This window comes from Panthera leo, chromosome A2, assembly GCF_018350215.1.
Source record: "Panthera leo isolate Ple1 chromosome A2, P.leo_Ple1_pat1.1, whole genome shotgun sequence".
In the NCBI taxonomy this organism is placed as follows: domain Eukaryota; kingdom Metazoa; phylum Chordata; class Mammalia; order Carnivora; family Felidae; genus Panthera; species Panthera leo.
The window spans coordinates 60,664,783-60,677,730 of record NC_056680.1 but is presented as its reverse complement, the minus strand read 5'-3'; the positions used below and the strand labels follow the sequence as shown (position 1 = coordinate 60,677,730).

The following is a 12,948-nucleotide window of genomic DNA, read 5'->3' as shown; positions in this document are numbered from 1 at the left end:
CGGTGCGGGAGACCGTTACTCGAGGAGGTGGGTTCCGTCCCCCCGATAGGGCAGTGTTAGGCAGGTAGGCAATTGTCAGTTTTAGTAGCATGCACGGTGTGTCTGTGGACGCCTGGCCATTTCGAGATCAGTCACGTCTCAGCACAGGTTAGTGGCACAGTGACCAAGAGCAGATTAACTGGAGGAAGCAGCTGCAGGGTGAACCCAGCGCCCTGTGCTGCGCGGTGGCAAAGGAAGGGTGGGGACGCGTGACAGCAAGTGCCCGAGCGCCACACACACGCCTCCCTGCACGCCGGGACACCTTCCAAAGTTTCCTCGGTGTGATCACCAGCATTTACGGATTGACAGCCAGCGCACAGAACGGACCTGCCCGCTACAGGCAGCCATGTCTCGTGCCCAGGAGCACAGCGCGTGCCCACGGCCCCAAGAAGAGTCCCTGGAGGGGTGGAGGCCGCACTGCACCGGGATCTGGACACCCAGCCGGCAGAGCTGGCCTCCGGCATGTCTTCTGACCTGCCTGCCCAGCGAGGCCATCTTTTCCTCTGTGCCACAAACCTTTTCTGCCCCAAATTTTACTCTCCAATTTTGAGACCCAGACAATTGAGCTCACACTGTCTGGCTGAAAAGCTGGGATAAACGTAACTCGTCCCAAACGCACTAAATATTGAGTGATCAGAACGAAGGAAACTTCAGAGTCTCTCCCTGGTGCCTGAAGACACCCTGGCTGCCACAGATGTGACACCGGGCGGCGGCGCGGCGCTGGCCGCCCCCAGACCCTCACCAAGTTTGTCTGTGGATGAGATAATGTCAGCGGGCACGGAGGAGTCCAGGTCGGCATCCAAAATTCCCAGGGGGTCCAGCTGCGCTACATGGTGCCCTCGTATCTACGAGCGGGCCAGCGAGGGAGGGGTCACACACAAGAGGACAGGAGAAAAAAAAGAGGGAAGGGGTAAAAAAAAGTAAAATTACATTAAAATTAGCGTTTACAGACGCATTCTCACCCACGTTTGAAGACACAGTTACCGGAGCACCATCAAAATTTACACAACTAATGCCGAGAGGATCAAGCTTTGCAATGTGGTGACCCCTGACCTGGAAGCAATAACACAGGCAGGCGTTAGCAGGACCCGGGCTGTGGGGGATGTTACACCTGGTCCAACCTGAACCCAAAACAACAAGATTAGTCATCATCGTGAAGCACGCTTGTGCTCACGGATGAACCTGGCGGTTCAGAGATTAGTTTTGGGGAGCCCTGCTGCCCCCTGGGTAAGTGGAGCGGGACATGCTGGGTGCTCACTCCCACGTGAAGCCACACAGTTCAGCACCTCTGCACCCTGAGAGGGGATGAGCAGGTGCTGGCCCAGAGTTGGGGGGGGCAGTGGCCACTGGGGGTCTGCCCTACACCCAGCCGGGCCCGCCGAGAGGCACAGGGCCTTCCCATCTGATCCCAACTGCCCGAGGAGCAAGAGAAGGAAGAAAATCCCTCCCAGTTTTAAGTCTTGACTGTTTCGCCCACGATTGTGTGCTAGCTCTTTGTGAAGGGGTGGCTGCTGGGGGGACATGGGACCAGGTGACATTACTAAGGCTGCAGGAGGCAGGCGACAGTCAGAAGCCACCCAATATGCCTCTTTCAACTGAACAATGCTGGAGAACATTGCTGGCCACTGGCTCGGAGTTTCTCCGTCTGCTCGCCAGGACCCACTACCCTCCCCTGCACCACCTGCCCCAGCCGTGTCGTCTCTTGGGAGACAGAACACGGATGAGGAGACTGCAGCAAGCCCAGGTGCCAAGGACCCCCAGAGGGACACCCTGGGTGCTTAGGGACCTCGGGAGGGACACCCCGGGTGTCTAGGGGCCCCCAGAGGGACACCCCAGGCCTGACTTCTCCTATCCTTCTCGGGGCTACCCTCAGAACAGGTGCTCAGGTTTGAATTCTGGGCTCTTCCCCGTCAGGTGGAGAAATGTCAGGGGAGCCCCACTTGCCCTGACACTCCCTTCAGTGGTGCTGATCACCAACTGGAACATTCCTGGACACTGCTCCACCCTCACATGTCTGCGGGCTCAGTTTCTGTCTCTGCGGGTTCGTTTTCTCTTGTCGTATCCGGGCACTGGCGACTGAGAAGGGGCACACCCCGCCTGGTCACTGCTCCCTCCCGGTGGCTAGGACCCCGCCCCACCCCCCAGCCATGACCTTCTTTCCCTGCCCACAAGCTCTTCTTGCCAACTTATGGGAAGAAATGAGGAGCTGTTCACATCTGCAAACAGGGTCAGACTGTCCTGGCTCCTTCCATCTTGGCACATCTCAGGTGTGCTCCCCAGGCCCCCGGGCAGGGAGGGTGTGTCTCAGGGTTGGGGGGGTGCTAGTCATAGGACAGTTCACGCGGAGCGCCCGGTGTCACAGATGTGCCACCGCTCGGCCGGCGCCCTACCTGGTAGGCTCTGATGAGCGACTGCACTGCCAGGTGGTCCTCCACCAACTTGTCCACGTTGGGCTGGGCTTCCACCAGGGGCTGCACTCTGGCCACGGTGGACAGCGAGCCTGGGCTCAGGGGGAGCGGGCTCTGGTAGGCGGTGCCTGGGGGCGCTCCAGCATTGGTGTTTCGGAAAAAAATGTCCCATGACTAAAGACAAACAAAGAACTCACGTTATCCCGATCACTTAGACACAGGACTCATCTTTAGCCCAAAGGAGCTCTGTTTTTGGCAGGCAAGTCCCATCCTGGGGGGGCTGATGTGCTCCTCCGCTGGACGGCCTGATCCCAGGCCTGAAGTATGGGGCCTTGCTCCCAGCATCCCCGCAGGACACCCCTCCTCACCCCCACCCCAAGATGCGGAGGACTTGAGGCTGCCCTGCCATCAAAACCCCAAAGGCCCAACGTCGCCCAGCAATGCCACACCCCAGTGACATGCCGAGTGTCTCTGTGGCAGGCTGCCCGGGGCGGGCAGGTGAACACGGGCCTTCCCACCCCATCTGCCCCTGGTCCGGTTATCGCGAAGACCAGAGCTCCTGGCCCTGGCCTGCAGCTCTACAGCTGCCCCCACGAGACCATTTGAGGGGGAAGGGGCATCCTAAGTGCGTCTCCAAACCCCAGAGACTGGGCACGGCCTTGGGGGCCCAGGCTGGCTTTGCTCATGCTCGTGTCCCCAGGTGCAAAATGGAACCAGGGCCTGTAAGGAGCCGGGAGCTTGTACTGGGCAGCCTGCCGGGCTCCCTCACCGGACCCTAGACAAACAGTCTTGTTGGTAATTCAGAAGGGCGACTCTGGAGCTAAGGGCCCAGGGAGCGAGCTCAGAGAGGGGACCTGGTGTGTTGGCCCTGACATCCTGGTGAGCCTCCTGACTTGCTGGGCTCGGTTTATCTGTGAGAGGAAGACACAAGTACTTCTCACAGGTCTGCTGTAAAGATCAACTCACGTGGGGAAAGACGCTCACACATGACCTGCAGGCAGTTTCCTCCAGGCACATGTGAGCCACCTCATCTACTTCTTCCTCCTACATTTGCTTATCCCGTGTTTGGATGGTCCAATTTCTGATCTGCATAGATACCACGAACTAGAATAATTTATCATCTCATGCAAAGGTATGAGGCTTAAAGTAAATATTTTAGAGGTCAGGGAGATGAAAACTCAGTAAAATTCCTGTAGAGAAAAGAACACTATTGAAAAGTGGCAAATTCAGAAACACGAGAACACTGTCTTTCCTGTCGGCCACACATACTCCAGTTTCCAAGATTCTTCTGTCAGTAAGCTCTGATTTAGACTCGTGGAAAGTCTGGACAGGAGGAATGTCGCTGGACTTTTGTGCTTGTCCTCCCAGGAAGAGCTACCAGGACCATTTCTGGAGTGGCTTGGCTGGGGCTCGGTGGGCAGCGAGTGGGTCTGTTGGGGCGCGGGCTGACACTGGTCCTCGCCGTCTTCTGGCTTTCTCAGAAGGGCTCTTCAGTGCTGTTCAGGGCACAGACCTACTGAGTCCATGGCCCCTCAGTGGCCGCTCACAAGCTCATCACCGGTGTTACCGGCTCACTGTGCTGGCCCAGAGCACCGCCTCCTGCAGGACAGTCTGGCTTCTCCCTACAGCCACTTTTGAGGGAGCTTTGCAGAATGTTTAAACCATGCTACAATAAGAACATATTCCTTTTGTATTCAGAAAAATTGGTTTTTAGGGGCACCTGGGTGGCTCAGTAGGTTAAGTGTCTGACTCTTGACTTCGGCTCAGGTAATGATCTCAGGGTTCGTGGGTTCAAGCCCCGCATCGGGCTCTGTGCTGACAGTGTGGAGCCTGCTTGGGGTTTTCTCACTCTCTCTCTCAAAAGAAACACACTTAAAATAAAAAAATTAATTAAAAAAAAAATCAAACCAGAAACGAGATGACTGTCCAACACGGAGTTGTATACTTTATGTGATTTAGAACTCAGTAACAATTCTAAAATGCTTTAACTGTTTTTACCTTTCTGGTTAAGCTGGAGTGTGCCAGCTGACGGTGGGAGGGAAGTGTGGCTCTCTGGGGGCACCTGCCTTAATACCGACACAAAAGCACCTTGTGGCATGAAACCTGAGGCCGGATGCCCTGTGCAATCCAGGACTCAGAGGCCCAGGGCCACCCCCCTCCCCTTTCCAACATCGTCCCGCTACTATGCTGGCCCTTCTGACACGTGTCCACCAGAGAAGGCAGCTGCCTTAGTCTCTGGAGGGAAAGAGAGGCCACCTCAGTGTGGACTCCTCGGGGAGGATGAGGCTGCCCTCCCCACCCTCTCATCCCCACTGCTTGGCACCCACTTGATTCCTTACAAGGACACCCCCCCCCCAACTTCTGACCTCGTGGAGCTTTGCCACCAGGTCTCAGGGAGCCCCTGCATTTGGGGAGTGGCTGTGGCCCAGGGCTCTCCCTGACCTGAAAGAAGCCCCCTGCCTGAGACGGCAGCAGCAGCCAGGCAAGAACCACCGGCACGCGGCCCTGAGCAGCGGGGACCCAGGTTGGCGGGCAACCCCAAGTACACGGCCCTGCTCACCCGTCCCCCTCCCCCCCCCGCCAAGCAGATGACGAAATGAAAGGCCTCTCCAGCAGACACCGAGGGCGCAGCTGGGAGACAAAGGCTGTGGGGGCCCGTCCAGCCTGGGCCCTGAGAAAGGGGGCGATCACCATCATTGGGCCTCCTCTCTCTGACCTTCTTTTGTGCTCAGAATACAACTCTAGGTGACTTTCAACTGGCCGAGGACAAACGTACGGCCACGAACCCTGCTCGCACTGGAGGCGGTCAGAAGAAACTGGTTGGTGGCAGTCCTACAGAAAGCAGGGAGCCAGCACCCGCTCCCCTGGTGCTCACCCCCAACACCCGGCCAGGCTGGGCACCTGCCCTCACGTGACCCGCCCAAGGACAGCAGCCCGGGAGGCCGTGCACACCTGCAAACCCGCTGCCGCGCTGCCACTCATGTTGGTCAGACCTCAGAAAAGTCTGCCTGAAAGTGGAGGGCGCGTCTTGTCCCTCTAGTGCTTTCTGTTCCCTGAGGAGCCTCTTTCTCTCTCTCTCTCTCACCTCCGCCCGCCCGTTCCAGACTGGGGCCCTTTGCCACCACCTGGAGAGAGAGCTTCCTATCTGACAAGCACAGCCCTCACACGCACACACCTGGATGGCAGGTTTTACAGACCTGTGCGCGGACAGGTGACCATGAGGCTGCAGCACTGGTCAGGGGCGCCCCTCCCCTCCTTGAGGAGGAAGCTTCCAGAAAAGGATGCCTGTGCCTGCCCACAGGCTCCTTGAGTCTGAAGGTATGAGGCTGATGTGCCATCAAGGCAGGTGGCCCCAAGCTCTTGTCAAGAAAAACCCTGTCCATGTTGGCCACCTCAGTGAAGTTCTCTTTTTCTCTGAGCCAGACTCATCCCTAACGATCGCGTGCTCTTGTGTGGATGCCCCAGTCCACGGCGCAGGGACTTGTGCCTCTAGCAGTCACTCGGGTGACCCAGCAAGGAGTGAGGAGAAAGCACAGGTCTCTGAACACCTCGAGAAACAAGCTGAGCCGAACTGGCTTCTGTCTGGGGTCTGGAGAGTGGCCTCCGGTGGCCAGTAATGGATACCCAGTCCTCTGCCCACCGCTGGAGGAAGTGGTGGCCTGAGGGGGATACGAAAAGGCGCCAGCTTCTCCTCCTGCCAGGACCAGAGGGTTCCCATGACCTTCTCCCTGCACGTGAACACTCTTCCCAAAGGCACACGGGACGCACACACAAGGTGAGCACTTTACTCCAAAGTCTGGTCCCGTGGTCACACCAAGGCAGCCTCATGCAGTGTCCCGGAAGCCTGGGGCCAGGGGGATGACTGTGGGAAGCCCTCCCTTCTCTCAGGAGCAGCAGGCACAGGTGCGGAGGTGAGAAGAGACGGTGCTTGGGGGACGGCTGGTATGAGGAGCCCAAGGAGAGGACCCGAGGGACGTGCCGGAGACAAGACCAGAGAAAGGGCTGGAGCCAGCAGGGGCTGTGTGGGAAGGGGGCATAGCCATCAGTGGAGCTGTGGGGCTGAGACCACCACCAAAACACGGTACATTCTGAATGTAAACGAGTGGAATATTCTGGTCAAAATGAACCCACGATTCTTAAATTTTAGGTAATTGAAGCTCTGTCCCAAAAGCCATGGCACCCACATTCCCCCAATTTCCCATAGACCTGCCAGGCACTCCCTGCAGTCCCAACGTTCTGAGAGCAAGCAGAGGAACGTGCAAGGCTGCAAACAGGTCCCTGTTCCTCTGCAATGTCCCCAGGCTTTGCACACAGTAGGTGCTCAACTGAGATAAATCAGGTTCAGACTCCTTCACAGGCTGAGTCCGGCAAGTGTGCTGTTAGCTGTGGTGCCAGGTGGGGGGTCAGGTGAGGTGCCAAGTGGGGGGGTTGGATGGGGGGTCAGGCGTGGTGCCAGGTGAGTGCCAGGTGGGGGTCAGGTGGGGTGTCAGGTGGGAGGTTAGATGGGGGTCAGGTGAGGTGCCAGGTGGGGGGTCAGCTGTAGACACCTGCAGCCTCCAGAGTCCAGAGGCCCCACCTCAGCTCAGAGAAGGTGCTGGCACTGGTCAGCATAGGACTGCTCACCAGCAACATGGGTGTGAGCAGGTCAGTGAGGCAAGTGGACTCTGCCCTAAATTATTCAGTCAGCAGATCACAAGCGCCTCTGGGCCTAGTTCCCGGCTGTGGAGTTCATGCCAGAGGCCATTCAAGGAGCTTTGGTCTCGGAAGGGTGGCACACGTGCTACCTGGCACCCTTCTGCTGTTGGGAAGGAAGGCCCCCATAGCGTGTGACCGAAGGGCCCTGTGGCGACAAGCCTGTCTCAGGGAAGCGGCTTGAGCAGTGTGGGTGCCCGACGCCTCGCCTGCAAGTGTGAGGAGCATGTCTGGCACTTGCACACCTGCTCATGCTTTGAAAAGCAGCAGGATACTTGGATTTGTTGCAGAAGCTGTTGATCAACACTGACCACGGGCGCGACTGATGCTGATTCTGGCCACCAAATCGTACGCCTCTGGGTTCTAGGGTGACCAGACCGTTTCCCCTTTTCCAAAGTCCCCTTCAGACGCTGCTCCACTGGGGGGCGCCATGCACCTGCATGCCACACCCTGGTCTGGCACATGTTGTCACCTGATGCCACCACCACCCTCTGCTGGCATCCTGCCAAGGACCCTGCTGTAAAGCCAGCTTGGGGAGTGTGGGTGAGGCAGCCTCTGGCCACCTCGGAACGGACCGAACCCTAGGCTCAAAGGCCACCACGAGGCTGATGATCTAGTGACCCACAGTCATTGGGGTTGGACCCAGCATGTTCACAGACAACCGCGTTACTAAGTTCCAATGTTAACAATGTTTAGCTGCTACAAACATGAAACTTGGGGCATTAAGTGACCAGTGGCCATCCTGAAACAAGGGTTTGGCTGCTTCAGGCTAATCCCTACAGACATGCAGCAGCAGCTCCCCAAGCTAAGGGTGGCACTGGGGCCAGCAGGTGCTGCTCCCAGGCTCCTGTCCTCCCCAGCCCCCTGCACACGGGCTCTGTGGGCTCAGGAAGTGTGCTGGTGGCCCTGTGTTATTTCCTAAGCATCCAGGGGACTGTGCACAGCAGCCCAGCCATGGCGTGGGTGTACATGCAAAGGCTGCCCTGGACGGTTCCCACACCCACCTTGAAGTGCTCTATCTGTGCCAGACACTGGGTCCCGGCCTTCCTCGAATACACTGTGTATGCCTGCCCTCCGGTGGGGCTCTGACCCCTCCATCCAGGGACACTGTGTCTGGAAGGCAAGGACTGACCACGCACTGGGGTCGGGAACTGCCTTGCCACCGTGGAACACTTCATAATAGAAGCCGCTAAAACTGGGGGTTCTGCTTGGGACTTCCTCGGTTACAGAGACTGAAAGAATTTATGTGCAGTCAGAGCACAGCACAGGGGAGGGAACATCTCTGGGCAGGCTCTGCCACCATCTCTCCAGAGGGCGCATGAGCAAAATGCCAGCAACCACCCAAGACCAGCCAAGGACAGTGCCCTCTGCTCTGCCCGTGGACTCCGCGGACGGTGACAGGCCTTTGCCTGAGGGACTGAAGGCGGCAGTCCCTCCAGACAGTGATGGTGGGTCCTCCCAGGCCTGCAGCACGTCCCCTTGTGGGCTCTGAGTCCCGGGCTCACTTCCAACCCCTGAGAGCCCGAGGATCTTCAGACTCCTCGGGGCTTCGCTCATCACAGCCCACCCAGGAGAGGCGGCACCTGGCCTGGGCGTACAGGGCCCTGCAGGGTCCCAACAGCCGTCCCCGCCCCCCCCCCCCCCGCCGTCCTCAGGCTGATGTACGCATAAGGGAAGGCACTACTCCTGCTTCTCACTCTTCGCACGTGCTCACTTTGTCCTTGGACTGAACCATGCAGGTGGAAAGCCCCTTGAATACCAAGGTCAGGAAAAGCACTCCACCTGTTTGGTTAACTTAATACACAAAGCCACTACGGCTGAGGCTCGCAGCCTCCCTCACCAAAATCCCACAAAGCGCTCCAAGGACCTTCAACATAGGTGTCCCCCCGCCCCCAGGGGCCAGCCCACGGTTCTCCAAGCACAGCCCGGGATGGTTCAAAACCACAGAGCGAGCAGGCACATGTCACCATGAATTGGGGGCTGTGTTTTTCCCTGCTGGTCTGGTTCACTCACAGAAAACGACAGGACTGTGTTTTATGAGCGTGGAAGAGGCAGAGCTATCCAGGCCAGAAGGGGGGCACGACCGAGCCCCGAGAGGTGGGACCGAGTCTGGAGACTCCGCCTCGGTGCGGTGACCACGCTGGACCAGAGCTGTCATTACACTTGGAGCCGACCCAGGAATGGCATAAGAAACGGATGTGGTTATGAAAAGAGGAAGACGGCATTTAGGAAGTGGGCCGAGGCCACCAGAAGGCCTGGTGGGGGAAGCAATCTCCGAGGCTGTGGGGGGCCCAGCGAGCACAGGCCTGGTGGGTCTCCCGCCAGCACCAGGGCTGACGTTGTTCTGTGTGTGGGTGGGCACGTGCCTCCGTGCACAAATGGGGCCTGGCAAGGGCTCAGGGGCTCCCAATGCCTGCCTGTCTGACACATGAATGGGGCAATCTGCCTTTGGTTCTATGCGTTTCTGAGACATAAACGAAAGATGCTGCCATCTGACTTGTCCCCAGAATGGCTGAGACCCCATGAGGGAGGCTTCGTAGGCTGACATCACAAGCCCCAGCTGGGGGTTCCTAGGGCTTCAGGTGGTGAGCTGTGCCTGGAAAGGTGTGGAGGACTGGAGGGGACAGTGGGGGAGGCCGCAGCAGGGGGCACAGGGGGGCTGGGGGCCCCTGCAGCCCGTACGGGCGCCGTCGGGGCCAGCCACTGACCTGGGCACCAGCAGCATGAGGGGCTTGCGACTCCAAATTGCTCAATTACTTTACCAATTTCCACAATTAGACATTTCAAAATAGAAGTGGTCTTTAAAAACGGGTATGACAACCAACCGTAAGTTACGAAGGCAGCTGGCTGAGGCTGAGGATTAGGTGTTAGAGAATTATCTTGTTAACTTTGTTAGGTGTGGTTAGGAAGACATCCCTGTGTTGGTTAGAGCCATGTGGAAATGACTCAGGTCTGGATCTGCCTTCAGACTCTCCCAGCCACCCCCGCCCCCGCCCCTGCCCCCAAGAAACCAACCAGCACAAATGAGTGGGGAAGGAAGAGGTTTAAGGCCTAGCAAACTGTAGAGTGCCGTTGAAGGTGGATGTGGGTCTCCTCACAGAGGCTCACTTCGTACTCTTCTCTCTACAGGAAATGTTACAGAAGTAATCAGAAAGCTAAGTACAGTAGGGCAGGGAGGGGAGATGCTAAGCTTGTGCTGTTCCTGCTGAATACGAACAAGTTCTGTGCCAACGGAGGAGGGGACAGAAGCAGCCCTCAGGACAAGGAGGCCGCACCCCACAACAACGCACAAGTGGGGGATCAGAGGCACTCAGTTTAAACCTGAAAATCTAATTGTCATTTCTTCCTGAACCATGGGTTCTAAAACACGAGAACAAATGAGGCATTCTTAACGTAGTCAATTATTTCTGAGGACTTCTGTAGTCGCTGATGCCTCTAAAATCTGGTGAAAGTTCCAGATTGTGTCTCTGAAACAGCACGCACACAGGTATGGGGCCTCCAAGGAAACCTGGAGAAGTGATCAATTCCACAGGGTAGGGATGGTGGACGAGGACACACCCACTGACGTGCGCCCCCTGAAGAACCCTGGCAACAGAAACTAGCATGTAAAATCGGACCCGGGGATGATAGCCTGTGCGTACTCTCTCATTAAACTGAAAAGTCCCTTTCTGGCATCCTCCATGTCTCTGTGGCATCTCCATGTGGTGATCGCTCTGGCCTGCAGGGTCCAAGGGCCATGCCCCTCCTGAATTCCCCCCAAAACCCCGGCCCCACGGCACCTGTGCCTGTCAGTGGACCTGTCGGTGTGCTGTCCTCCCCAGGATGGACGGGCACCATGGCCACCCCTTCCCGGCCTGAGAACCTCTGAGGGGCTTCCTTGAAACCATGTGGTAAAAACACTTTCCAAGAACAGGTGGGGTGCAGAGGACTTTGAGGGCAGTGGAAACACTGGGATACCATGGGAAACCATGACAGAGATACATGTCACTTGGCACCTGTCCCAACCCTCAGAACACATACCACCACGAGGGGCCTTTGGGCAAAGAAGACGTGTCAGCGTGGGTTCCCCAGCCTGATAAATGTCGTAACCCCAGCATGTGTGCCGATGGTAGGGGAGACCGGGCATGGGGGCCGGGGGTACATGGGGAATCCCTATACCTGACCCTCAATTTTTCTGCTGAACCAAAAGCTGGTCTAAAGAGTAAGTCCCAGGGGTCCACAGGGCCTCAGCTGGCCTAAGACCAGTCCTGTTACTGGTGATGATGAGTGGGAATGAAATCAGGGGGCTCCCCTACAGCCCAGACTGCACGCACTACTTCTTGGATCCTCAAAAAAGTCCTTAAAAAAAAACCCCCAAACCAGTAATAATCAAAGACGCCTGGGTGGCTCAGTCGGTTGAGCGTCCGACTTCGGCTCAGGTCATGATCTTGTGGTTCGTGAGTTCAAGCCCCGTGTCAGGCTCTGTGCTGACAGCTCAGAGCCTGGAGCCTGCTTCGGATTCTGTTTCTCTTTCTCTGTGCCCCTCCCCTGCTCATGCTATCAAAAATAAAGATTAAAAAGGATTTTGGAAAAAAACCCAGTAATAATCATAATGATATTAACTCAAACTACTGACAACAATAGCAAACCTAATAGAAAAAAAATTTTTTTCAAGGAAAACTGGCCCCATTTAGGCGTCATGGTTTACAATCAGATCCCCATAAAAACTTTCTCAAGAAGCTTCCGGCAGGAGCCGTGGTGCCATGTCAGCCCCACTTGTCTGTGCTCTGTGCCGGAGCCACGGTGCGCTTCCCAACTGCAATGCAGTCCGAGGCCAGGCACTGGTGTGGATGCTCCTGAGCCTGGGCCCGTCAGCACACATACAAGACGTGGCTAGTTCCACGAAGAGGTTGTGTTTGGGGAAAGGAAGGCAGAGGGACAGGCTGGGGCACCAGACGACTGTCCGACCTGACCCCTCCAGAGCGCACCGCGCACACCTGTCTGCAGAGTGCCTGCCAGCCGGCCAGGCACGGCCATTCCTACAGCGCACTTGTGGGCAGTCTTTGTCTGCAGGCCAGGGAACACCTACTCTTAAGGAAACCAGGCTTCACCTTGTTCAGGGAGCCAGTGGCCTCCAGGTTGGTAGGGAATGACTGGCTGGGTGCCCTGAGCAGTGAGGTCAGACCAGGAGGGCATTCGCAACGAAACAGGGCCGGCGGCTGTGGCAGTCACATGAACGTATCCAACCTTACACACCACTAACATTTCAGGGTAAAGCGGATTCTCGGGGGCCTGATGGAAGCAGGCTGCCTTCTGATAATGAGACCCTAAGATTCACAAGTGAGGAAGGGGCGAGGCCGGCAGCGCATGGCAGCCAGGCTCCGTCGGGCACTTCCTCTGCACAGGCCCTGAGCACCTCACACGCACTGTCTCCGCCAAACCTCCCCCGGCCTGCATCGGGGCACGACGGCAACCTGGGGACCCACCACCCTCTGGTTCCTACCGTGGGACCGCCGCCCAATGTGAACACAAGAAATGGTGTCAGAACCAGTCAAGTTTAGAGGCCAGGCCTGCCCTGTGGGCGGACTCATGCACACGGGTGACCGGGAGGACGTGCCTCACAGGCAACAGAAGTACATCAGAAAGAAGCCTGCAGGGAATTCACTTCCAGATACAGGAGGAAAAACACGGCACGCTAACTGGAAATGCCATTTGCGCAGAAACCAATGTGATGATTCTGAGGTGCTCCTGGCATGACGGGACTGGGGAGCATCCAACGGGGTCGCCGCTCTGGCCGCGGCCTGTCTCCACTGTCTGTGTCCTGCAGCGT

At 57.3% G+C, this 12,948-nt stretch overlaps 1 protein-coding gene across 2 annotated transcripts in view; it reads right to left on the bottom strand.

The window, feature by feature from the left end:
• The window catches only part of OGDH (oxoglutarate dehydrogenase), a 65,906-nt gene that overhangs the window by 36,972 nt on the left and 15,986 nt on the right, over positions 1–12,948 (bottom strand). Inside the window, exons 3-4 of one of the 2 annotated variants that reach the window (XM_042913261.1) lie at positions 2,430–2,621; positions 782–884 (exon numbers count right to left, since the gene is read on the bottom strand). In XM_042913261.1, the coding sequence (XP_042769195.1) occupies positions 782–884; positions 2,430–2,621 (295 nt within the window). Of the gene's footprint in view, positions 1–781; positions 885–1,001; positions 1,093–2,429; positions 2,622–12,948 lie in introns of both variants that reach the window. The other variant, XM_042913267.1, reaches the window with a different exon arrangement.